Raw genomic sequence first — 25,046 nt, 5'->3', positions numbered from 1 at the left:
AAAACACAGTACTAGAAAAAAACCCCAAACCCCCCCCAAAATAGAGCATACCATTAAACTGCCTTACTAAACCTCAACACATCCTACAAATATACTACCCTGAAAAAAAACCCCACCCCATACAAAGATACTTACTAATACATACACTGGTAAAAGCTGACATGTCCTGAAAATCTCCTCTATCTCAATAAGCCTCAAAAACTAACCGCACAAAAAAAGAAGAAAAAGAAAATCACAAATCTTAGAAGCTATGAAAGACTGAATGAACTGCAGAGAAGCAACCCTAGTGAAGCCTAAGAAGTGAATGAGCTCCCTAATGAAAGGCTGTGCCTCATATACCCCAGGCCCCACCCACAACCCCTCTCTCAATGCCCTAGGGCAGGGGTGGGGCAAACCACCAGCTGGGATATAAGTAGCCTGATGAGCCACAGTCTGTTTTCTTTTCTAGCTGATGTCTGTAACAAACAAAGGGCCAAATAGAGAAAAGGATTCTCCACTAAAGCTAAAACACCGGCACTTTCACCAGGATTACATTTTGTGCTTCAGAACATGGCTATGAAGGTAATTTAAAAAATCAAAAAATTTAAAAAAATCTTCTCCATTTTGCTTTGACAAAGATAGAAGAACATAAGACTGTTTCTAGCCCATGTAGAAGTCCAGCACCAGCATTCTGTCCTTGGTAGCTCTGGTGCTGTTTCCAGTGGCAAAGTGAGAGGGGACTGCCATGTTCATGGCACCGATCCTCAGCTCAACAAGGTAGGTGATGCCTAGCACCAGCCTTCCATCCTGGCACACAAGGTGTGGGAGCAGACACAACGCAGGCTGGAGTCTCTCCCGAGCCCGTCGCATTGAGTACGAACGTCCGGGCCCTGCTCCCACAGCCAAAGAGCCAGAATTAAAAGATGGTGCTGGGCCTCTTCCGCACATGCTGAGCTCCGCAACGGTGCCACCGGCATTGCTCTCGCTCCTCGCTTTCCCACCTAAAAGTCTAATTGAATGCAACACCTACGGTGCCCACTCGAGGCTGTGCCGAGCCTGTCGCATTGAGCATGAACGTCCGGGCCCTGCTCCCACAGCCAAAGAGCCACAATTAAAAGCTGGTGCTGGGCCTCTTCTGCACATGGTGAGCTCCGCAACGGTGCCACTGGCATTGATATCCCTCCCCACTTTCCCACCTAAAAGTCCAATTGAATGCAACATCTACGATGCAGGCTGGAGGCTGTGCCGAGCCCGTCGCATTGAGCACGAACGTCAGGGCCTTGCTTCCACAGCCGAAGAGCCAGGACTGAAAGCTGGTGCTGGGCCTCTTCTGCACATGGTGAGCTCCGCAACGGTGCCACCGGCATTGCTCTCGCTCCTCGCTTTCCCACCTAAAAGTCCAATTGAATGCAACATCTACGGTGCCCACTCGAGGCTGTGCCGAGCCCGTCGCATTGAGCACGAACGTCAGGGCCCTGCTCCCACAGCCGAAGAGCCAGGACTGAAAGCTGGTGCTGGGCCTCTTCTGCACATGGTGAGCTCCGCAACGGTGCCACCGGCATTGCTCTCGCTCCTCTCTTTCCTACCTAAAAGTCCAATTGAATGCAACATCTACGATGCAGGCTGGAGGCTGTGCCGAGCCCGTCGCATTGAGCACGAACGTCCGGGCCCTGCTCCCACAGCCAAAGAGCCAGGATAAAAAGCTGGTGCTGGGCCTCTTCTGCACATGGTGAGCTCCGCAACGGTGCCACCGGCATTGCTCTCGCTCCTCGCTTTCCCACCTAAAGTCCAATTGAATGCAACACCTACGGTGCCCACTCGAGGCTGTGCCGAGCCCGTCGCATTGAGCACGAACGTCCGGGCCCTGCTCCCACAGCCGAAGAGCCAGGACTGAAAGCTGGTGCTGGGCCTCTTCTGCACATGGTGAGCTCCGCAACGGTGCCACCGGCATTGATCTCGCTCCTCGCTTTCCCACCTAAAAGTCCAATTGAATGCAACATCTACGGTGCCCACTCGAGGCTGTGCCGAGCCCGTCGCATTGAGCACGAACGTCCGGGCCCTGCTCCCACAGCCGAAGAGCCAGGACTGAAAGCTGGTGCTGGGCCTCTTCTGCACATGGTGAGCTCCGCAACGGTGCCACCGGCATTGATCTCGCTCCTCGCTTTCCCACCTAAAAGTCCAATTGAATGCAACATCTACGGTGCCCACTCGAGGCTGTGCCGAGCCCGTCGCATTGAGCACGAACGTCAGGGCCCTGCTCCCACAGCCGAAGAGCCAGGATAAAAAGCTGGTGCTGGGCCTCTTCTGCACATGGTGAGCTCCGCAACGGTGCCACCGGCAGGGCTCTCGCTCCTCGCTTTCCCACCTAAAAGTCCAATTGAATGCAACATCTACGATGCAGGCTGGAGGCTGTGCCGAGTCCATCGCATTGAGCACGAACGTCCGGGCCCTGCTCCCACAGCCATAGAGCCACGACTGAAAGCTGGTGCTGGGCCTCTTCTGCACATGGTGAGCTCCGCAACGGTGCCACCGGCATTGCTCTCACTCCTCGTAATACCACCTAAAAGTCCAATTGAATGCAACTTGTACGGTGTCCACTCGAGGCTGTGCCGAGCCCATCGCATTGAGCACGAACGTCCGGGCCCTGCTCCCACAGCCGAAGAGCCAGGATAAAAAGCTGGTGCTGGGCCTCTTCTGCACATGGTGAGCTCCGCAACGGTGCCACCGGCATTGCTCTCGCTCCTCGCTTTCCCACCTAAAAGTCCAATTGAATGCAACACCTACAGTGCCCACTCGAGGCTGTGCCGAGCCCGTCGCATTGAGCACGAACGTCCAGGCCCTGCTCCCACAGCCGAAGAGCCAGGACTGAAAGCTGGTGCTGGGCCTCTTCTGCACATGGTGAGCTCCGCAACGGTGCCACCGGCATTGATCTCGCTCCTCGCTTTCCCACCTAAAAGTCCAATTGAATGCAACATCTACGATGCAGGCTGGAGGCTGTGCCGAGTCAATCGCATTGAGCACGAACGTCCAGGCCCTGCTCCCACAGCCAAAGAGCCAGGACTGAAAGCTGGTGCTGGGCCTCTTCTGCACATGGTGAGCTCCGCAACGGTGCCACCGACATTGATCTCGCTCCTCGTAATCCCACCTAAAAGTCCAACTGAATGCAACATCTACGATGCAGGCTGGAGGCTGTGCCGAGCCCGTCGCATTGAGCACGAACGTCCGGGCCCTGCTCCCACAGCCGAAGAGCCAGGACTGAAAGCTGGTGCTGGGCCTCTTCTGCACATGGTGAGCTCCGCAACGGTGCCACCGGCATTGCTCTCGCTCCTCGCTTTCCCACCTAAAAGTCCAATTGAATGCAACCTCTTCAGTGCCCAGTCGAGGCTGTGCCGAGCCCGTCGCATTGAGCACGAACGTCAGGGCCCTGCTCCCACAGCCGAAGAGCCAGGATAAAAAGCTGGTGCTGGGCCTCTTCTGCACATGGTGAGCTCCGCAACGGTGCCACCGACATTGATCTCGCTCCTCGCTTTCCCACCTAAAAGTCCAATTGAATGCAACATCTACGGTGCCCACTCGAGGCTGTGCCGAGCCCGTCGCATTGAGCACAAACATTTGGGCCCTGCTCCCACAGCCGAAGAGCCAGAATAAAAAGCTGGTGCTGGGCCTCTTCTGCACATGGTGAGCTCCGCAACGGTGCCACCGGCATTGATCTCGCTCCTCGCTTTCCCACCTTAAAGTCCAATTGAATGCAACACCTACAGTGCCCACTTGAGACTGTGCCGAGCCTGTCGCATTGAGCATGAACGTCAGGGCCCTGCTCCCACAGCCGAAGAGCCAGGATAAAAAGCTGGTGCTGGGCCTCTTCTGCACATGGTGAGCTCTGCAACGGTGCCACCGGCATTGATCTCGCTCCTCGCTTTCCCACCTAAAAGTCCAATTGAATGCAACACCTACAGTGCCCAGCCGAGGCTGTGCCGAGCCCGTAGCATTGAGCACGAACGTCAGGGCCTTGCTCCCACAGCCGAAGAGCCAGGACTGAAAGCTGGTGCTGGGCCTCTTCTGCACATGGTGAGCTCCGCAACGTGCCACCATCTGATCTCGCTCCTCGCTTTCCCACCTAAAAGTCCAATTGAATGTAACATCTACGATGCCCACTCGAGGCTGTGCCGAGCCCGTCGCATTGAGCACGAACGTCAGGGCCCTGCTCCCACAGCCAAAGAGCCAGGATAAAAAGCTGGTGCTGGGCCTCTTCTGCACATGGTGAGCTCCGCAACGGTGCCACCGGCATTGCTCTCACTCCTCGCTTTCCCACCTAAAAGTCCAATTGAATGCAACATCTACGATGCAGGCTGGAGGCTGTGCCGAGCCCGTCGCATTGAGCACGAACGTCCGGGCCCTGCTCCCACAGCCAAAGAGCCAGGAATGAAAGCTGGTGCTGGGCCTCTTCTGCACATGGTGAGCTCCGCAACGGTGCCACCGGCATTGCTCTCGCTCCTCGCTTTCCCACCTAAAAGTCCAATTGAATGCAACATCTACGGTGCCCACTCGAGGCTGTGCCGAGCCCGTCGCATTGAGCACGAACGTCCGGGCCCTGCTCCCACAGCCGAAGAGCCAGGACTGAAAGCTGGTGCTGGGCCTCTTCTGCACATGGTGAGCTCCGCAACGGTGCCACCGGCATTGCTCTCGCTCCTCGCTTTCCCACCTAAAAGTCCAATTGAATGCAACACCTACGGTGCCCACTCGAGGCTGTGCCGAGCCCGTCGCATTGAGCACGAACGTCCGGGCCCTGCTCCCACAGCCGAAGAGCCAGGATAAAAGCTGGTGCTGGGCCTCTTCTGCACATGGTGAGCTCCGCAACGGTGCCACCGGCATTGCTCTCGCTCCTCGCTTTCCCACCTAAAAGTCCAATTGAATGCAACATCTACGGTGCCCACTCGAGGCTGTGCCGAGCCCGTCGCATTGAGCACGAACGTCAGGGCCCTGCTCCCACAGCCGAAGAGCCAGGATAAAAAGCTGGTGCTGGGCCTCTTCTGCACATGGTGAGCTCCGCAACGGTGCCACCGGCATTGATCTCGCTCCTCGCTTTCCCACCTAAAAGTCCAATTGAATGCAACATCTACGGTGCCCACTCGAGGCTGTGCCGAGCCCGTCGCATTGAGCACGAACGTCCAGGCCCTGCTCCCACAGCCGAAGAGCCAGGACTGAAAGCTGGTGCTGGGCCTCTTCTGCACATGGTGAGCTCCGCAACGGTGCCACCGGCATTGATCTCGCTCCTCGCTTTCCCACCTAAAAGTCCAATTGAATGCAACACCTACAGTGCCCAGCCGAGGCTGTGCCGAGCCCGTCGCATTGAGCACGAACGTCAGGGCCCTGCTCCCACAGCCGAAGAGCCAGGACTGAAAGCTGGTGCTGGGCCTCTTCTGCACATGGTGAGCTCCGCAACGGTGCCACCGGCATTGATCTCGCTCCTCGTAATCCCACCTAAAAGTCCAATTGAATGCAACATCTACGGTGCCCACTCGAGGCTGTGCCGAGCCCGTCGCATTGAGCACGAACGTCAGGGCCCTGCTCCCACAGCCAAAGAGCCAGGACTGAAAGCTGGTGCTGGGCCTCTTCTGCACATGGTGAGCTCCGCAACGGTGCCACCGGCATTGATCTCGCTCCTCGCTATCCCACCTAAAAGTCCAATTGAATGCAACATCTACGATGCCCAGTCAAGGCTGTGCCGAGCCCGTCGCATTGAGCACGAACATCCGGGCCCTGCTCCCACAGCCAAAGAGCCAGGACTGAAAGCTGGTGCTGGGCCTCTTCTGCACATGGTGAGCTCCGCAACGGTGCCACCGGCATTGATCTCGCTCCTCGCTTTCCCACCTAAAAGTCCAATTGAATGCAACATCTACGGTGCCCACTCGAGGCTGTGCCGAGCCCGTCGCATTGAGCACGAACGTCCAGGCCCAGCTCCCACAGCCAAAGAGCCAGAATAAAAAGCTGGTGCTGGGCCTCTTCTGCACATGGTGAGCTCCGCAACGGTGCCACCGGCATTGATCTCGCTCCTCACTTTCCCACCTAAAAGTCTAGTTGAATGCAACATCTACAATGTAGGCTTGAGGCTCTGCCGAGCCCGTCGCATTGAGCACGAACGTCCGGGCCTTGCTTCCACAGCCAAAGAGCCAGGATTGAAAGATGGTGCTGGGCCTCTTCTGCACATGGTGAGCTCCGCAACGGTGCCACCGGCATTGATCTCACTCCTCGTAATCCCACCTAAAAGTCCAACTGAATGCAACATCTACGATGCAGGCTGGAGGCTGTGCCGAGCCCGTCGCATTGAGCACGAACGTCCAGGCCCTGCTCCCACAGCCAAAGAGCCAGGACTGAAAGCTGGTGCTGGGCCTCTTCTGCACATGGTGAGCTCCGCAACGGTGCCACCGGCATTGCTCTCGCTCCTCGCTTTCCCACCTAAAAGTCCAATTGAATGCAACACCTACAGTGCCCACTCGAGGCTGTGCCGAGCCCGTCGCATTGAGCACGAACGTCAGGGCCCTGCTCCCACAGCCGAAGAGCCAGGACTGAAAGCTGGTGCTGGGCCTCTTCTGCACATGGTGAGCTCCGCAACGGTGCCACCGGCATTGATCTCGCTCCTCGCTTTCCCACCTAAAAGTCCAACTGAATGCAACATCTGCGATGCAGGCTGGAGGCTGTGCCGAGCCCGTCGCATTGAGCACGAACGTCCGGGCCCTGCTCCCACAGCCGAAGAGCCAGGATAAAAAGCTGGTGCTGGGCCTCTTCTGCACATGGTGAGCTCCGCAACGGTGCCACCGACATTGATCTCGCTCCTCGCTTTCCCACCTAAAAGTCCAATTGAATGCAACACCTACAGTGCCCACTCGAGGCTGTTCCGAGCCCATCGCATTGAGCACGAACGTCCGGGCCCTGCTCCCACAGCCGAAGAGCCAGGATAAAAAGCTGGTGCTGGGCCTCTTCTGCACATGGTGAGCTCCGCAACGGTGCCACCGATATTGATCTCGCTCCTCGCTTTCCCACCTAAAAGTCCAATTGAATGCAACACCTACGGTGCCCACTCGAGGCTGTGCCGAGCCCGTCGCATTGAGCACGAACGTCAGGGCCCTGCTCCCACAGCCGAAGAGCCAGGATAAAAAGCTGGTGCTGGGCCTCTTCTGCACATGGTGAGCTCCGCAACGGTGCCACCTACATTGATCTCGATCCTCGCTTTCCCACCTAAAAGTCCAATTCAATGCAACCTCTTCAGTGCCCAGTCAAGGCTGAGCTGAGCCCGTCGCATTGAGCACAAACATTTGGGCCCTGCTCCCACAGCCGAAGAGCCAGGATAAAAAGCTTGTGCTGGTCCTCTTCTGCACATGGTGAGCTCCGCAACGGTGCCACCGCCATGGCTCTCGCTCCTCGCTTTCCCACCTTAAAGTCTAATTGAAGGCAACACCTACGGTGCCCACTCGAGGCTGTGCCGAGCTCGTTGCACTGAGCACGAACGTCCGGGCCCTGCTCCCTCAGCCAAAGAGCCAGAATAAAATGCTGGTGCTGGGCCTCTTCTGCACATGGTGAGCTCCGCAACGGTGCCACCGGCATTGCTCTCGCTCCTCGCTTTCCCACCTAAAAGTCCAATTGAATGCAACCTCTTCGGTGCCCACTCGAGGCTCTGCCGAGCCTGTCGCATTGAGCACAAACATTTGTGACCTGCTCCCACAGCCGAAGAGCCAGGACTGAAAGCTGGTGCTGGGCCTCTTCTGCACATGGTGAGCTCCGCAACGGTGCCACCGACATTGATCTCGCTCCTCGCTTTCCCACCTAAAAGTCCAATTGAATGCAACATCTACGGTGCCCACTCGAGGCTGTGCCGAGCCCATCGCATTGAGCACGAACGTCCGGGCCCTGCTCCCACAGCCATAGAGCCAGGACTGAAAGCTGGTGCTGGGCCTCTTCTGCACATGGTGAGCTCCGCAACGGTGCCACCGACATTGATCTCGCTCCTCGCTTTCCCACCTAAAAGTCCAATTCAATGCAACCTCTTCGGTGCCCAGTCAAGGCTGAGCTGAGCCCGTCGCATTGAGCACAAACATTTGGGCCCTGCTCCCACAGCCGAAGAGCCAGGATAAAAAGCTGGTGCTGGGCCTCTTCTGCACATGGTGAGCTCCGCAACGGTGCCACCGACATTGATCTCGCTCCTCGCTTTCCCACCTTAAAGTCTAATTAAAGGCAACACCTACGGTGCCCACTCGAGGCTGTGCCGAGCTCGTTGCACTGAGCACGAACGTCCGGGCCCTGCTCCAACAGCCAAAGAGCCAGAATAAAAAGCTGGTGCTGGGCCTCTTCTGCACATGGTGAGCTCCGCAACGGTGCCATCTGCATGGAACTTGCTCTTCGCTTTCCCACCTAAAAGTCTAATTGAATGCAAAACCTACGGTGCCCACTCGAGGCTGTGCCGAGCCCATCGCATTGAGCACGAACGTCCGGGCCCTGCTCCCACAGCCGAAGAGCCAGGACTGAAAGCTGTTGCTGGGCCTCTTCTGCACATGGTGAGCTCCGCAACGGTGCCACCGGCATTGCTCTCGCTCCTCGCTTTCCCACCTAAAAGTCCTGTTGAATGCAACATCTACAATGCAGGCTGGAGGCTCTGCCGAGCGTGTCACATTGAGCACGTACGTCCGGGCCCTGCTCCCACAGCCAAAGAGCCAGGACTGAAAGATGGTGCTGGGCCTCTTCTGCACATGGTGAGCTCCGCAACGGTGCCACCAGCATTGCTCTCGCTCCTCGCTTTCCCACCTAAAAGTCCAATTGAATGCAACCTCTTCGGTGCCCAGTCAAGGCTGTGCCGAGCCCGTCGCATTGAGCACGAACATTTGGGACCTGCTCCCACAGCCAAAGAGCCAGGATAAAAAGCTGGTGCTGGGCCTCTTCTGCACATGGTGAGCTCCGCAACGGTGCCACCGGCATTGATCTCGCTCCTCGCTTTCCCACCTAAAAGTCCAATTGAATGCAACATCTACGGTGCCCACTCGAGGCTGTGCCGAGCCCGTCGCATTGAGCACGAACGTCCAGGCCCTGCTCCCACAGCCAAAGAGCCAGGATAAAAAGCTGGTGCTGGGCCTCTTCTGCACATGGTGAGCTCCGCAACGGTGCCACCGGCATTGATCTCGCTCCTCGCTTTCCCACCTAAAAGTCCAATTGAATGCAACATCTACGATGCAGGCTGGAGGCTGTGCCGAGCCCGTCGCATTGAGCACGAACGTCCAGGCCTTGCTTCCACAGCCGAAGAGCCAGGATAAAAAGCTGGTGCTGGGCCTCTTCTGCACATGGTGAGCTCCGCAACGGTGCCACCGGCATTGATCTCGCTCCTCGCTTTCCCACCTAAAAGTCCAATTGAATGCAACATCTACGGTGCCCACTCGAGGCTGTGCCGAGCCCGTCGCATTGAGCACGAACGTCCGGGCCCTGCTCCCACAGCCGAAGAGCCAGGACTGAAAGCTGGTGCTGGGCCTCTTCTGCACATGGTGAGCTCCGCAACGGTGCCACCGACATTGCTCTCGCTCCTCGCTTTCCCACCTAAAAGTCCAATTGAATGCAACACCTACAGTGCCCACTCGAGGCTGTGCCGAGCCCGTCGCATTGAGCACGAACGTCCGGGCCCTGCTCCCACAGCCGAAGAGCCAGGACTGAAAGCTTGTGCTGGGCCTCTTCTGCACATGATGAGCTCCGCAACGGTGCCACCGGCATTGCTCTCGCTCCTCGCTTTCCCACCTAAAAGTCCAATTGAATGCAACATCTACGATGCAGGCTGGAGGCTGTGCCAAGCCCGTCGCATTGAGCACGAACGTCAGGGCCCTGCTCCCACAGCCAAAGAGCCAGAATAAAAAGCTGGTGCTGGGCCTCTTCTGCACACGGTGAGCTCCGCAACGGTGCCACAGGCATTGATCTCACTCCTCGCTTTCCCACCTACAAGTCCAATTGAATGCAACATCTACTGTGCCCACTCGAGGCTGCGGCATGCCCGTCGCATTCAGCACGAACGTCAGGGCCCTGCTCCCACAGCCGAAGAGCCAGGACTGAAAGCTGGTGCTGGGCCTCTTCTCCACTCATTGCCCTTCGCAGCGGTGCCACCGGCATTGCTCTTGCTCCTCGCTTTCCCACCTAAAAGTCCAGTTGAATGCAACATCTACAATGCAGGCTGGAGGCTGTGCTGAGCCAATCGCATTGAGCACGAACGTCCGGGCCCTGCTCCCACAGCTGAAGAGCCAGGACTGAAAGCTGGTGCTGGGCCTCTTCTGCACTCATTGCCCTTCGCAACGGTGCCACCGGCATTGATCTCACTCCTCGCTTTCCCACCTAAAAGTCCAATTGAATGCAACATCTACGGTGCCCACTTGACGCTGTGCCGAGCCCGTCGCATTGAGCATGAACCTTAACCCTAAGCCTAACCCTAACCCTAACCCCAACCCCAACCCCAGTTTGCTCGATGTCCAGTTGGAAACCTGTAACGAGTGGTGTCCCTCAGGGATCAGTGTTGGGACCAGTCCTTTTCAACATTTTTGTCAGCAACATGGACAGTGGGATTGAGTGCACCCTCAGCAAGTTTGCCGACAACACCAAGCTGTGTGGTTCCGTTGATACGCTGGAGGGAAGGGATGCCATCCAGAGGGACCTTGACACACTTGTAAGGTGGGCCGATGCCAACCTTATGAAGTTTAACCCTAAGTGTAAGGTCCTACACCTGGGTCGGGGCAATCCAGGCACTGCTACAGGTTGGGCGGAGAAGAGATTCAGAGCAGCCCTGCAGAGAAGGACTTGGGGGTGTTGGTTGATGAGAAGCTTAACATGAGCCAGCAGTGTGCGCTTGCAGCCCAGAAAGCCAACCGTATCCTGGGCTGCATCAAAAGAAGCGTGACCAGCAGGTCAAAGGAGGTGATCCTGCCCCTCTACTCTGCTCTTGTGAGACCTCACTTGGACTACTGCGTACAGTTCTGGTGTCCTCAACATAAAAAGGACATGGAGCTGTTGGAGCGAGCCCAGAGGAGGGCCACGAGGATGATAAGAGGGCTGGAGCACCTCCCGTATGAAGACACGCTGAGAGAGTTGGGGCTGTTCAGCCTGGAGAAGAGAAGGCTGCGTGGAGACCTCATAGCAGCCTTCCAGTATCTGAAGGGGGTCTATAAGGATGCTGGGGAAGGACTCTTCCTTAGGGACTGTAGTGGTAGGACAAGGGGTAATGGGTTCAAACTTAAACAGGGAAAGTTTAGATTAGATATAAGGAAGAAGTTCTTTACAGTGAGGGTGGTGAAGCACTGGAATGGGTTGCCCAGGGAGGTTGTGGCTGCTCCATTCCTGGCGGTGTTCAAGGCCAGGTTGGACAGAGCCTTGGACCACGTGGTTTAGGGCAGGGTGTCCCTGCCCATGGCAGGGGGGCTGGAACTAGATGATCTTAAGGTCCTTTCCAACCCTTACTATTCTATGATTCTATGATTCTATGATTCTAAGACAGCGACAAACCACTTATGTTAGCTGTTTTAACATCAAACCACTGATGCTAATGTTTTAAAATAGATATGCCAAGACATAATCGTAAACCGCTAATGCTAATGTTTTGAAATAGTGTGCTGGGTTCAGGAGTAGCCGTCATTTTTCTCCTTCTTTGTAGCTGATGCAGTGCTCTGTTTCCGACTTTAGTCTGGGAACAGTGCTGACAACACACCGATGTTTTTAGTTCTTGCTAAGTAATGTTTACCCCGATCAAGGAGTTTTTTCAGTCTCATGCTCTGCCAGGGAGGAGGGGAAGAGAGGAAGCAGAGACAGGACACTTGACCCAAACTAGCCAAAGGGGTATTCCATACCACAGCACGTCATGCCCACTATATAAACTGGGAGGAGTTACCCGGAAGGCCCAGATCACTGCTCGGGTCGGGCTGTGTATCGGTCGGCGGGTGGTGAGCAACTGTATTCTCTCCCCTTGTTATTTCCCTTATCATTATTATTATTATTAGTGGTAGTAGTAGTGGTTTTGTATTATATCTTAGTTACTGGACTGTTCTTATCTCAATCCATGGGATTTACATTCTTTCCATTCTCCTCCCCATCCCTCCAGGAGCAGGGGGAAAGAAGGGGGGGAGTGAGCGAGTGTCTGCATGGTTCTGAGTTACCGTCTGGGCTTAAACCACAACAAACAGATATGTCAAGACATAATGATAAACCTCTGATGGTAGTTTTAAATAGACAAACCTTGTATAATGACTCAACAAACTGCTTATGCTGTCTTAACACCACAACTGATACTTCTGCCAGAATCTTTGTGTAATTATCTGCAAAGTATCCTAGGAAACCCTATCAACTGTGCCCCAGTCTCCGGCCAAGCCCTGGTTTCGGTTGGTCGGGGGAGGTATACCACCAGATGTTTCCACACGAAACTATATGCAAGTTACCTTGACTTGCTAATTTGGGCCTAGAAAAGTTGGACCCTCTTGCAGCGACTTTGGAGACCTCATCTACAAGCGGACACTCTGAGTAGAACTTCTCAATTGCTGGAAAAGGTTCTCAAAATCCTCGCTGCAACAGGGCTCCCCAGTGACTGCGGATCTTGATGGTGGTAACATAATTAGGCAATTGGTGATGTATCTTTTTCTTAATCACTATTCTCTTTCTCTTGTAGTAATGATTAGATGCATTACCTTGCTCATCTTTTTTGTTGCTTAAACCTAGAGCATAGCAAGCTAATTATTTTACTAAATGTATCATTTTATTTCTACATTACCTTAATAGTAAAATAAGATCATTCTTTCCATTGGTGTCTGTGCCCTTTCTATTGCCCCCGTCAATTAGCAAAACACCAGCTCACTGCTGTCATCACAGAACCATTTGTGCTGGAAGGGATCTCTGGAAATCAAGGCAGATTCCCCTATAGCAGGTTACACAGGAATATGTCCAGCCAGGTTTGGGATGTCTCCAGAGAGGGAGACTCAGCAATCACCCTGGGCAGCCTGTGCCAGTGCTTTTGCCACCCTCAACAGAAAGTTCTTCCTCATGCTGAGGTGAAACTTATTTAGTTCGTGGCCACTGCTCCTCGTCCTGTTGCTGGGCACCACTGGGAAGAGTCTGGCACCATCCTCCTGGCACCCACCTTTGAGAAACTAATCTGCCTTGAGGAGATCCCCTCTCGGTCTGCTCCTCTCCAGACTAACCAGGCCCAGCTCCCGCAATCTCCCCTCATAAGAGAGATGCTCCAGACCCCCGATTATTTTTATGGCCCTCGCTGGCCCCTCTCCATCATCTCCTTGTCTCTTGTACTGAGGAGCCAGCACTGGACGCATCGTGAAGTGCCGCATGCCGCTGCCACAGCCCCTCAGGGAAGCCCCTCACAGGGCTCGGGAGGAAAGCCCCGGAGCCAGCCGAGTCCGCGGCCACATTCTCCGCTCAGGGAATCCCGCACCAAGCTCCACCCGCGGCCATTTCGCTTCCCAGGGAACACCCCCCCGCCTCGTTACCCGCTCGGCGCGGGCGCGGGCGCGGGCGCGGGCGCGGGCGCGGGCGCGGGCGCGGGCGCGGGCCCGGGCCCGGGCCCGAGCCCCGCCTCGGCCTCGCCTCAGCCCCGGTAACAGTTCACCCAGGGGCGCCATGGTAACGGCGACGTATTTCCGCCCCTCGCACCCTCTGATCCGGAAGCGATCGCAGCCGCTCTCTAGCTGCCGCGCTGCCGCCATGGTGAGAGCGGGGCTGGGGGCAGCGGCTGGTGGTCGGGCGGGGTGGAGCCGGGCCGGGCCCCCGGGCCGCGGGAGGGGGTGCAGGTGGCGGCCTGCGGGCCCAGGTGCGTCGGTCGCGCGTCGCCGCGGCGTTAATGGCGTCTCTCTCCCCACCCCCCCCACCCCACCCCACCCCCCCCCCCCCCCAGAAACCGATCCTGCTGCAGGGCCATGAGCGCTCCATCACGCAGATCAAGTACAACCGGGAGGGAGACCTGCTCTTCACCGTGGCCAAGGACCCCGTGAGTGCGGCGGGGCCTGCCTGCCCTCCCCCGAGTGGAAACCAGCCCCCTCGGCAACAATTGACCCGCTCTTCATCGGTCCCGGTAATTAATCCGTTTGTTAAGAGGGTGCTGGGTTGTTTTCTTCCCTCAGATTGTCAACGTGTGGTATTCAGTGAATGGAGAGCGGCTTGGCACATACAATGGCCATACAGGAGCTGTCTGGTGCGTGGATGCAGACTGTATCCTTTGATCACAGCAACCAGTTTGTCCCGTATTTTTCTTTATGATGATTCAGTTGAGGTGATTCCTCCCAACTGCTGCACTGTTTCCTTTTAGAGAAGGGCGATACTCTGTGTTTATCTCTTTTGCTGTCTCCCTTACTCCATCTTTTGGATATTTTTCTTTCAGGGTTGTTTGGAATAACATGTGCATGATGGAACCTGCAAAGGTTGTGTTAATACAAGAGCTGGAGCCTTTTTCTTTAGCATTTCAAAAGGAAATTTGTGGTTTCAGAGGGCTGGAGCAGCTCTGCTCTGGAGCCAGGCTGAGAGAGCTGGGCTGGGTCAGCCTGGAGAAGAGAAGGCTCCTTAAGGGGAGACCTTAGAGCAGCTCCAGTGCCTAAAGGGGCTACAGGAAACCTGAAGAGGGGCTTTGGACGAGGGCCTGTAGGGACAGGCCAAGGGGAATGGCTTTAACCTGCCAGAGGACAGATTGAGATGAGCTCTGAGGCAGAAGTTCTTCCCTGTGAGGGTGGTGGAACACTGGAATGGGTTGAATGGAGAAGCTGTGGCTGCCCCATCCCTGGCAGTGTTCAAGGCCAGGTTGGACACAGGGGCTTGGAGCAGCCTGCTCTAGTGGAAAGTGACCCTGCCCGTGGCAGGGGGTTGGAACTGGCTGAGAACACGCTGATATTCCCTAACTGGTGACCCAGGGGACACACGACACGTGCTCACTGGCTCTGCAGATAACAGCTGTCGGCTTTGGGACTGTGAAACAGGTAAGAGACTCTCCCATTCCCATGTAGCTGTGTTTGAGGCACAGCTCTGTCCTGCAGTGAAGTCTGCTAAGCTGGGAGGACATGGTGGCAGCATGACATGAGCTGATCCTTTACATTAGCCTTGCAGTAAAATACCCGGTGAAGTGATAGTTTCTGCTCTGTGTCCAGGAAAGCAGCTCGCCCTGGTGAAGACCAGCTCTGCAGTGAGGACATGTGGCTTTGACTTTGGAGGAAACATCATCATGTTTTCCACAGACAAGCAGATGGGATATCAGTGTTTTGTGAGCTTCTTTGATCTCCGGGACCCCAGCCAGATCGGTGAGGAATCCAGGCCAACGCCTGGATGAGGGAATAAGGGGAAGCGTTGATTGCTGGAGCCGGTGCCACTGTGTCTGTCTGCCTGTCTGTCTCCTTCCTTCCTTCCTTCCTTCCTTCCTTGCTGCAGAGAACAACGAGCCTTACATGAAAATCCCCTGCAGTGACTCTAAAATCACTAGTGCTGTGTGGGGCCCTCTGGGAGAGTTCATCATCGCAGGACACGAGAGCGGCGAGCTGAACCAGTTCAGTGCCAAGGTCAGTCTGATAAGGAGCAGCATCCTCCCTCCCTTGAGGAGGATATCTCAGTGTTCCTGTGGTGATCATGGGACAGAATACAGGCTTTTTGGCCCAAAGCAGCAGCCTTATGGAAGGATACTTAAAATATTGTAGATTCGTAGAATGGTTTGGGTTGGAAAGGACCTTAAATATCATCTAGTTCCAAATACAAGGCTCCCTTGAGCAAGGCTCATGTGCCAACATCTGAACCATTGTTGGCAGCAACATCCCCTAACCAGTTTTTAACAGGGAAGTTGTTGTGTGTGTTCACTTGCCTTGCTAAAACTGCTTCCTCTACCTTTCAGTCAGGGGAGCAGCTTTCAAACATCAAGGAGCACACCAAGCAAATCAATGATATTCAGACCTCCAGGGACATGACCATGTTCATCACTGCCTCCAAGGACAACACAGCCAAGGTGAGGCCTCCTTCCAGAAATAGGGTGGATTCTTGAGATCAGCTTGCAAGACCTGCAGGCTGCCAGCTCTCTTCGGAATAACTCTCTCCTTTTTGTTCCTAGCTCTTTGATTGCACATCACTTGAGCATCTTAAGACATTCCGGACGGAACGACCAGTGAACTCTGCTGCACTTTCCCCCATTTTTGACCACGTAAGAATGAGCTCACTCATTGTAACGGGCTTACTATGACTCCCACCTTGTCCTGGGTAGCTGGAAGACCGAGTGTCACTAGGCCAGCTAAAAAGCACGACTGGGGAACGAGTCTGGGGAACTTTGCTGTGGTTTGGTGTAGGGAATGAAGCCTCTGCTCCTCAAAGAAGCATGTCTGGGAGGTGGGAACTTCTCTAGCGCTGGGATCAGGGCCGCTTCTGAGTTTGTGGGTTAGTGGAGGCTTCCCCAAGGCTTGGCTCCCTCCTCCCCTGCCTGCCCCAGAGTGCATGGTGTAAGTGCCTCTGAAGTGTTGTGGCTTCTGTCCTTTGCAGGTGGTGCTTGGTGGTGGGCAGGAGGCCATGGATGTGACCACAACCTCCACCAGGATTGGCAAATTCGAGGCGAGGTTGGTCCTTTTGCTCTGGCAGGGCCGAGTCCTCACTTGGAGCACTGACAGGCCAGGGGTGCTGCTCCCAAAGCATCTTGCTGCTCCCAGTGTCAGAGAAGTCATTAAACTTGCAGAGCTTTTTTGAGGAAACCCTAATTTTCCTGGTTAGCTCCAGAAGTTGGAGCTAACCAAGCTCCCAACTTCTGATAATACATAATATAATAATTCAAATCATCTTCCTTCTCCCAGGTTCTTCCACTTGGCTTTTGAAGAAGAGTTTGGCAGAGTGAAGGGTCACTTTGGTCCCATAAACAGCGTTGCGTTTCACCCCGATGGGAAGAGGTGAGTGTGCGTCTTGCAGCATGCCCCAGTGAAGCCAAGCCCATTGTGTGATCAGGGCACAGTTGGTCTCGCAGCAGCTCTGGTGGGAACAGAGCACGCACCTTCTTTGGTGCTCCCATTCCAGCCTTGCTGCCTCCCCCCGGCTGGCCAGGGGGTCACTTACTCCCTATCACACATTTTAGTTGTGTCCCTGATCCTATTTTTTGTCTTGTGACTCCTTTGTTCATTTCAGGGGGGGTTGTGAGAACAGATTTCACCACAGTTTGGTTTAAACCTAGAGGCAGTACTCTTTGACAGCATCAATGACTTTACCTTGTCTCTCCTCTTGTACAGTTACAGCAGTGGGGGTGAGGATGGATACGTTCGCATCCATTACTTCGATCCCCAGTACTTTGAGTTTGAATTTGAAGCTTAAAGGAGGATTTTCCTCTCCACTGCTCTTCCCTCCAAGCCATCATCCAGTCCATCAGCTCCAGCACTGAACTGTTGCAAGGTCTCACCAGAGGACACAGTTAGTAGCAACTCAGGGTCTGTGTGAAGGTGGGGAACTAGAAACCCAACCAGCTTGGAAGGGCAGGACTGGCTTTGACAGGAGGTCGAGTGAAGGCAAGGAGGGGAGGTGGGCTCCTGGGGGACACTGGGCATAGTTATATATCAGAAGAGGAAGAAAAACATCATCAGGAAATAAACAGAAATCTTTTATAAACCCAAGAAAAAGCACCTCTGTGGGGTTTGAGCTTTTTTCCCAGTCTAGAATAAAATTAACCTGAGCTGTTGTGTGCTGGGCTCCCCACCGTTGGGTAGACAGGGACTCTTCCCAGGGAGGATCCAGAGACAAGGGTCATGTCTAGCACTGACGTGTGAACAGGCTGGAAGTGCTGCAGCCGGGTGGTGGTTTCCAGATGACACACACGCACCCAGTTCTGGTGCTTTGTTTATTTGCTGCACTGACCCTGAGCCAAACTTTCCTCATGGAGCAGTTATTTCCTGCGCTAGCATGCTTGCGTTGCAGATCCTCATCCTTCCAGCCCTCTCGTCTTGGTGTGTGTCTGCCTGTCTGGAGGGTGCTTTGTATCTCTTTCCTTCCTCAAAACTGAGTTCAAGGGCAGATTTCCCAGGCTGGCTCCAAGCTTGGAGTAACTGATGCAACACTCAAGCTGCAGCTCTTTGTGGAGAGGGTGTTATGGGTTTGGCTCACCTTGGCCCAGCCACCCATAGAGACCGAATTGTCCCTGCTGCTGTTCATCTTTCATTCTCTGTCCAGGCAGCGGGGTCAGAGAGGGCTTCCCTCAGCCTATTCCCTGTGCTCTCCTTCCCGGGGGGATTGTGACTCTCTGCTAACCGCTGGATCTCCCCCCAGGCCTCGTCCAGGTGCTGGGATGAACGGATCCATCGGAAGAATAAACCTAGGAGGAAGGGGCTGTGGTTATTCCAGCTGTGAAGGCTCCGAGGAGACCTTAGAACAGCTCCCAGTGCCTAAAGGGGCTACAAGAAACCCGGAGAGGAGCTTTGGACAAGGGCCTGTAGGGACAAAACAAGGGGGACTGGCTTTAACCTGCCAGAGGGGAGATTGAGATGAGCTCTTAGGCAGAAGCGCTTCCCTGTGAGGGTGCTGAGGCGCTGGCACAGGGTGCCCAGAGAAGCTGTGGCTGCCCCATCCCTGGCAGTGTTCAAGGCCAGGTTGGACACAGGGGCTTGGAGCAACCTGCTCTAGTGGAAGGTGTCCCTGCCCATGGCAGGGGGTTGGAACTGGATGAGCTTTAAGGTCCCTTCCAACCCAAATCAGGCTGGGACTGTATGATTCTATGAAAAGCAGAGCAGCTTTCCCTCATGCAGCCCAGCTCAGAGCTGGACCCAGCTCACCCTGCCAGAGCTGGATGCTCTGCGGCTCCACGGAGGGCCAGATGACCAGGGCATTGGGTGAGTAGAGAGGGTTCAGGTACTTCTTCTTCTCCCCAGGCTGGTTCAGCCAGGCCCAGAGCGAGTGTGTTCTCTCCTTCACTTTACACAGGCACCTATGGGAGAGTCAGGATGCACTTCAGTCCCTGCAAGAGGTTGTGGGTCCTCGTGTGACCCCAGCTCTGACCATGAGAGCTTTGCTTTGCCTCAGGGGTGACCGTGCCATTGCTCCCAAGGGATAGTGCTGTCCCCCCTACTTGCCTCTCCTTCTCGTTGTTGCAGAGGAAGATGCCATAGGCAGAGGCATAAGCATTGTCAAAGAGGGTGAGGAGGAGGCGCTCACTGAACTCCAGGGAGAAGGGGAACTGGTGGCTCAGCTGCCACACGCAGTCGAGAAAGAGGAGGAAAAGCGGTGCCTCCTGCTTCAGCCGAGCATGGGAGGAGGCAGAGCGGGCACAGCGGAGGCGGAAGGGATGCCCGGCCTGTGGGACACCGACAGGGAGCAATGGGTGAAAGACAGTTTGGGGGTGCTGGGGTCCTTAACCCCCTCGGGACTGCTGCTCTCACCTGGATCCACTCCCGCTCCAGCAGCCCCTGGAAGCCTGTGAGCGTGCGGCAGGATGAGTCCAGGATCACCTGGGCCAACGCTGTGACTAGCAGCGTCGTGTCTGTTCCCTCCACCCCATGCACCAGCACACTGGCTTCTTCCCTGCAGGAAGCGCAACGCTGAGGTTTGTGCCACGCTGAGAGCTTTGGGAGGGTGAAAGTGGGGACCACAGCCCTCCATTACCTGTCCATGCACTGTGCAGCCAGGTAGGCTGTGCTCAGCGCTGCCTTGACGTGGCTCAGCCAGCGGCAGCTCTCCAGGCGGCTCAGCCACCGGTCCATGTTGGTCAAGGTGTCATTGCAGGCTTCCACCAGCTTAATAAAGCTCTCCTGCAGCGGGCGGCCTCTGTGAGGGGAGGAAAGTGATGTCAGGGGCTTGGTGAGGCACTTGCGGGGGGGCTGGAGTCCCCATGTCATTGGCAGGGCAGTGTGATCACCCATGTCACAACAGCGCCAGGCCTCAGCACAGCTCCTCACCTCTCCAGGGGCCGGTGCAGCCGCTTCCACTGTGGGTAGGAGGATTTGGGTTCCGTGCCCCCGCCAGTCATTCGAGCTTGCTTCACTGCCTGTGCCGACCTCGTGTCAATGATAAAACCCTGTTCCCCCTCGTCCAGGACCATCCCCAGCAGCAGCTCATCCTCATGGCAGCGCTTTCGGTTGGGACCTGTCAGTGGCTGGCTGCTGCGGAGCATCACCTGTGGGGTCAAGCCAAGCTGGGGGCTTCCAGCCACCTTTGCTGGCAGTGGTGGGATAGGGAAAGAGGGGCTGGATGGGGAGATGGGCTCACGGTGCCATTCTTGGGGTGGTAATAGCTGAGGACAGGGAAGCGCCCTCCCTGCCGGAACCGGGCAGCCTTCCGCAGGGCATCATCATCCACTGCTGCTGGCACGATGACAGCCGGAGGGTACGTGGGGCAGATGGTGAAGTCCCGGTTCACATTGCTCAGCCGCCACCGGCTCGTCTAGGGGGGGAACATGGGATTGTGGGGTTGCCCAGCATGGGTTGGGGGAGTTGCTTCTCTCCCCAGCCCAGCTGGGTCTCTCTCTTGCAGGCTCACCTGTGAGGCGATCTGCTGGAAGTACTGCTCGAGAGGGAAAAGGTGCCAGCCTTCCTCAAGCTTCAGGCTCTGGGGTCTGTAGAAGAACGGGTACATCATCATCACGGAGTCCACTGAGGAGAGGGCCTGGAGTGGGAGCAAAGGTGAAGCAGGTCATGGGCAGGGGGCGAGGACATCCGTGCTGTATCCCCAGGGCTCTGCAAACCCCAAACCTGGTCCCTGCTCCTGGCCACATCTGTGGCACCACCAACTCCATGGGCACCCATGCCAGGGCTCTCTGGGAGCTGAGTGTTTACCCACATTAATGATAGCCTGAGATCAAACACTGCAGGTGCCTGCTTTCTTCTGCCAACTCTTTGCACCCTGGCATGGTGAGGAAGAGCTCACCTCGATGGAGCTGGCGATGTTGAGACACTCTTCCATGCCCGGGATCTCCAGCTGAAGCACCTTCAGGTCTTTGCACCGGAGCGTGATGGTGCCGGAGGAGCCAGCAGGCCTGGGGGAGGCAGGAGGAGGGTGAGGGCTGGTTGTAGGTGCATGCACACAGACTGACACACAAGACCACTGAGCCGCCCTCTTCCAAGGGATGGAGCAGGAAGGCTGTGTGGGTGCCAAATCGCTGGCTCTCATCCAGCACTGGTGGCTCTCCTGTCTGAAGCTGAGATTTCCACCATCTCCCTGCCCTGGCTGGGGCCCGTTGGGGGCCATGGTGGTTAACACGAAGCCAGGCATTGGATTAGCAGAGCCAAGAGGGTATTAAAAACCAAACCTGGTGTCTCTTGTGGAGCTATTAGTCCAGGGGGACTGGTACCAGCCTAAATTCTGCACTCTGAGGCAGGGAGGAGAAGAGTAGGTCAATGCCTGATGCCACAAGCATCCTCCAGAGTGGGCCATGGGCAAGAGGAGGGACGAGGCTTGGTGGACAGCGTCATGGGTAGCCATGGGCACTGAGAGAGCAGTAGAGAACATCCTCCAGCTAAAACAGGGGTGACACTGCGACACTGCTAAAAGAGACCATGGTGCCAGCCATGGGGGAGACCCACCTCTTCTCCACGGCATCCACATTGCGGATGAGCAGCCAGAGCTCCACAGTGCTGGGCTGGCTGTCCCCCCCAGTGCAGGAGGAGAGGAGAAGGTGGTGGCTGGTGATGCACAGGGTGCCCTTCACCACCGGCAGCCCCGCACACGACAGCAACACGTTCTCCACGGTTGCCGTCTTGATCAGCTCCGAGAACTCCATGGAGGGACGTGCCACCAGCTGCTGCCACAGGGCTGGAGGGAGAAAGGGGAAACTCTGCATCGGCACAGCCCAGGGCTGGAAAAACCCTGTTCCCTCTGCGCCACGCAGGGCCCTTTAACCTCACCCCCCTCTTTGTGTTTACATTGTCACCTACAGCATATGGAACTTCCTTGCTGCAACGAGGGTGACATTTGCTCCCCCAGCAATGGTGTCACTGCAGATGGGGAAACTGAGGCACAGGGCAGAGGAGGCTGAGCTCGCTCTGGGCTCCCAGCAGTGCTCAGATCCCAAGCCAGGTATCCTCCTCGCAGTGCTGCAGCAGGGTGGGATGTTTGGTGGCTGCTGCCTTACAGGGAGCAGCTCTGGGTCCCTCCCTGCCTACACTGGGGCTGGATGGTGCTGCCAGACCCCCGGCTCTCACGGACTTTGTTTGCACCCACAGCCACCCCCGGGCCTGAGGATGGAGCAGAAGCTGCTGCACATGCCCTGGGCGAGGATGGTGAGGATGAGCAGCTGGCAGCGCTGCCTGCTCCAGCCACCCGTGTGCTTACCTGCTCAGGTTCTGCTGCAGGCAGGGACCTGGAGGTGCAAATGGAGATCTGGGAGTGCAAGAAGAGGACCAAGGGCACAAGCAAGAATCTCAGGGTGCAACTGTGGGGTGCATCGCAGATCCTGGGGTGCAAGCAGCGCCCTGAGGGGGAGCTGGAGGTGCAAACAGGGAACTACTCAGCATAAGCTGCGGGGCTTAGCGTGCAAGCAGGGATCCTTTGGTGTGAGCAGGGGACCTTCGGACACAAGCAAGAACCGCAGGGTGCAAACGGGAGGCTGTGGGTGCACCAGGGATCCTGGGGTGCAAGCAGAGGACCTCAGGAGTGCCAATAGGGAAGTGGTGGGTGTAAGCGGGGAAGATCGAGGTGCAAGGTGGGGGACGTCGGGTTGCAGTGGGGAGCGGGCGATGGCCGTACAGCCCAGCCGGGACGGAGGCTCGTTGCAGGGCGGATGTCAGGTTTAAGGTGGCCCGGTCCTCGGTGCGGCTCCGCCGGTGACAGCGGGGACCAGGCCGGGGGCGGGGAGTCGGAGGGACGGTCCTCGGGTCCGGGGCTCCTGGCGTGGGATCGTGGAAGGGACACGCGAGGGGACACGGGAGCTCACAGGGGATTTGGGGACTACGCAGGGAGGATGGAGGGGCCGGGAGCGGTGGGGAACCGGGTTAGGGTAGTGCCGGGGGGGGTTGCCAGTGGTGGGACGCAGGCGAGACCCACCACCCCGGCCGCGGCTCCCGGGGCCGCGCTGGCACCGGGCGGGGGGGAAGAGTTGCGGCCACATCTTGACCCGGTTCCACCTTAACGCCCGCCCGTGCCACAGGACACCCCCCCCACCCCCACCGCGGTTCCTTTTTCCGTCCTCGGGCTTTTTTTTGACCTCTGTCCCCGTCGGCTGCTTCTGCGGGTAAATCTCCCCCCGTGGTGCCCCTCGCCTGGGTGTCCCGGTGGAGGGTGGCAGCTTTCCCGAAGAACCGGGAGTCTCCTCCCAGGGCGCACAATCGTGTAAAAAAGGGGAAAAAATGGAGAAAAAAACCGCAGCAAAACACACCCAAACCCCTCCTCCTTCGCACTTCTCTAGATAAGGAAAATTCCCGCCCGTTGGAATTGTCCTCAGCGTCCCCAACCTTTAGTGTTCAGGAGGTGAATAAATAGCCGGGACGTGAGTGCTGTGGGTGTCAGTGGCCAAAGTGTCCTTTGCCCGGCGGGTGCAGTGGGGCAGAGGCTCCTCTTGGACTGGGGCTTTGAGCGCGGAGAGGTGACCCTGGGGTGCTGGGGGGGGGGCTGTGGTGGGTGCCGCCATGCCCCTTGAGCAGCTCAAGTTCAAGGAGCTGGGTGAGGAGGAGCCTGCCTGGGAGGAAGACAGTCTGGACAGTGTGAAGGCACTGACGGCCAAGCTGAAGCTCCAGACGCGGAGACCTTCCTACCTGGAGTGGGAAACCCGAGTGCGACGCCAGCCCTGGTGCACTCAGACCCCCGGGGGTACGAGGCAGGCACAGCAGAGCATAGGGCACCCCGAGGACCAGCGTGATGGTGGCATCTGTGGGTTCGCCACCATGGAAGCGGTTCTGGAGTGGCTTAGGATGGAGCTGGTGAGTTGCTGCTGGGGGGACTGGGGTGGCAAAGGGCTGACCCCAAGGCAGGGATGGGGCCATGGGGCACAGAGAGTGCCTGCAGCCCCACCTCATGTAGCAGCAACGGGATGTGCTGCGGCCAAGGCACTTTCAGTTGCAACATGGTGCTTTGCTTCTCTGCCCAGCACAGCCGGTGGACGTGGGTTTTTGCAGGGCTCGTATGGCCCTGCCCGTGTTCCCAGCACAGCTCCAGGGGTCATGGCTCTGTCCTGGCCTGCACTTGTCACCCCCATCCTGCCTGCTCTGCCAGTGCGGTGGACTTCATTGGTGTGGTGGCAGAGCAGTGGTGGTTTCCATGGGGTGGCAACGGCCATGTGTGTACAAACATGAGCTGACCACGAGGTGTGGCTGCGGCACAGACCCTGTGCTGACCCCAGGGCCACTTCTGCACGTGGTCCCCAGTGGGTTTGTACCCTGGCTGAATGCTGGCCAAGCCCCAGCCCTGCTGCCTAGGCAAGATAATTGTCCCACTCCAGCCCTGATGCCCATCTCCCCATGCAGCAGGAGATGCAGGCAATGGACCAGCGCCTGGCACAGCAGTTGATGCGCCTGCGGGCGCAGCTGCACCAGCTGAAGGTGGAGCAAGCCTGCCACCAGCACAAGGAGATGCTGGACGATGCTACCTTTGGCCTTGAAGGCTGTGAGGAAGACTCGGATCTGCTCTGCAACATCCCACCTAAGGCTGCCTTCCTGCTTTCCATGCCACTTAAGCACATCGGCGTCACCCGCATGAACATCAACTCCCGGCGGTTCTCCCTCTGCTGACAGTGGCAGCACTCCATGGACTGCTCAGCACTGAGCCTGGATGGGAGCCTCAGGGGCACCCATGGGTGCATCCAGATTTGGCAGGGCTCAAGAACCCTCCTAAAACCTCTTGGGGACTGTGGAGCAGCAGGCAGTGCTGAGCCCTGGTGCTGCCAGCTCTGCCCTGGGGACAGTGCCATGCCACAGTGGCATGGGAAATGTCACTATCCCCATTGGGCACAGGGTATTTTGGGGCACCCACTGCCCTGTCCTTAAGGATGGTGGGGTCAACCGCAGTGGAAAATGTAGGGAGCAGCCCTTTGAGGAGAAATAGAAGGTGAGAGCTGATGTTTTTCCCTTTTTTGCATGCACCTGGGCACCTGCCTCAACCTCCACACATGGGGGACCTGGGGGCAGCAGGGGGGGAATGTGCTT

At 56.7% G+C, this 25,046-nt stretch overlaps 3 protein-coding genes across 6 annotated transcripts; 2 read left to right on the top strand and 1 right to left on the bottom strand.

The window, feature by feature from the left end:
* The first annotated feature begins 13,574 nt into the window (after window positions 1-13,574).
* Window positions 13,575-17,664, top strand: EIF3I (eukaryotic translation initiation factor 3 subunit I). Its single transcript, XM_030504528.1, has 11 exons — window positions 13,575-13,698; window positions 13,886-13,978; window positions 14,112-14,199; window positions 14,892-14,957; window positions 15,126-15,275; window positions 15,403-15,530; window positions 15,857-15,967; window positions 16,070-16,159; window positions 16,492-16,565; window positions 16,797-16,889; window positions 17,223-17,664. The coding sequence occupies exons 1-11, from the start codon at window positions 13,612-13,614 to the stop codon at window positions 17,302-17,304; spliced, it is 1,062 nt and encodes a 353-aa protein (XP_030360388.1). The 5' UTR covers window positions 13,575-13,611; the 3' UTR covers window positions 17,305-17,664.
* On the bottom strand, window positions 17,572-23,250 carry LOC115615862 (myotubularin-related protein 9-like). 3 transcript variants are annotated; one of them, XM_030504518.1, is made up of 12 exons: window positions 23,114-23,250; window positions 22,243-22,393; window positions 21,495-21,723; window positions 20,839-20,947; window positions 20,452-20,577; window positions 20,182-20,355; window positions 19,872-20,089; window positions 19,579-19,740; window positions 19,356-19,497; window positions 19,050-19,270; window positions 18,753-18,904; window positions 17,572-18,295 (listed from the first exon to the last, which is right to left on the bottom strand). In XM_030504518.1, exons 3-12 carry the CDS (start codon window positions 21,689-21,691, stop codon window positions 18,132-18,134), a joined length of 1,665 nt encoding a protein of 554 aa, XP_030360378.1. In that variant the 5' UTR covers window positions 21,692-21,723; window positions 22,243-22,393; window positions 23,114-23,250; the 3' UTR covers window positions 17,572-18,131. The 3 variants fall into 3 exon arrangements, with proteins under 3 accessions (XP_030360378.1, XP_032776136.1, XP_030360377.1); XM_032920245.1 differs by lacking the exon at window positions 23,114-23,250 and having other exon boundaries at window positions 22,243-22,899; XM_030504517.1 differs by lacking the exons at window positions 21,495-21,723; window positions 22,243-22,393; window positions 23,114-23,250 and having other exon boundaries at window positions 20,839-21,187.
* Window positions 23,251-23,342: 92 nt separating this feature from the next.
* Window positions 23,343-24,959, top strand: FAM167B (family with sequence similarity 167 member B). Of its 2 annotated transcripts, none has more exons than XM_030504535.1 (2): window positions 23,343-23,825; window positions 24,369-24,959. In XM_030504535.1, exons 1-2 carry the CDS (start codon window positions 23,535-23,537, stop codon window positions 24,630-24,632), a joined length of 555 nt encoding a protein of 184 aa, XP_030360395.1. In that variant the 5' UTR covers window positions 23,343-23,534; the 3' UTR covers window positions 24,633-24,959. The 2 variants fall into 2 exon arrangements, with proteins under 2 accessions (XP_030360395.1, XP_030360397.1); XM_030504537.1 differs by having other exon boundaries at window positions 23,397-23,825; window positions 24,372-24,959.
* Window positions 24,960-25,046: the final 87 nt, after the last annotated feature.

Source organism: Strigops habroptila, chromosome 12, assembly GCF_004027225.2.
Source record: "Strigops habroptila isolate Jane chromosome 12, bStrHab1.2.pri, whole genome shotgun sequence".
In the NCBI taxonomy this organism is placed as follows: Eukaryota; Metazoa; Chordata; class Aves; order Psittaciformes; family Psittacidae; genus Strigops; species Strigops habroptila.
The sequence above is the reverse complement of the archived record's forward strand: the minus strand, read 5'-3'. Positions and strand labels throughout refer to the sequence as shown.

What these genes read in the sequence shown, in the direction of transcription:
- LOC115615862 (XM_030504517.1), bottom strand. Translation starts at nt 21,183, where the DNA reads ATGCCTGGCTTCGTGTTAACCACCATGGCCCCCAACGGGCCCCAGCCA. An exon ending in CTGCACCGGCCCCTGGAGAG is followed by an intron (nt 19,741 to 19,871) that starts GTGAGGAGCTGT and finishes CTCCCCTCACAG; the next exon opens with AGGCCGCCCGCTGCAGGAGA. An exon ending in TGCAACAACGAGAAGGAGAG is followed by an intron (nt 18,905 to 19,049) that starts GCAAGTAGGGGG and finishes ACTCTCCCATAG; the next exon opens with GTGCCTGTGTAAAGTGAAGG.
- EIF3I (XM_030504528.1), top strand. Translation starts at nt 13,612, where the DNA reads ATGGTAACGGCGACGTATTTCCGCCCCTCGCACCCTCTGATCCGGAAG. An exon ending in GCTGCCGCGCTGCCGCCATG is followed by an intron (nt 13,699 to 13,885) that starts GTGAGAGCGGGG and finishes CCCCCCCCCCAG; the next exon opens with AAACCGATCCTGCTGCAGGG. An exon ending in TGAACCAGTTCAGTGCCAAG is followed by an intron (nt 15,531 to 15,856) that starts GTCAGTCTGATA and finishes TCTACCTTTCAG; the next exon opens with TCAGGGGAGCAGCTTTCAAA.
- FAM167B (XM_030504535.1), top strand. Translation starts at nt 23,535, where the DNA reads ATGCCCCTTGAGCAGCTCAAGTTCAAGGAGCTGGGTGAGGAGGAGCCT. An exon ending in AGTGGCTTAGGATGGAGCTG is followed by an intron (nt 23,826 to 24,368) that starts GTGAGTTGCTGC and finishes CTCCCCATGCAG; the next exon opens with CAGGAGATGCAGGCAATGGA.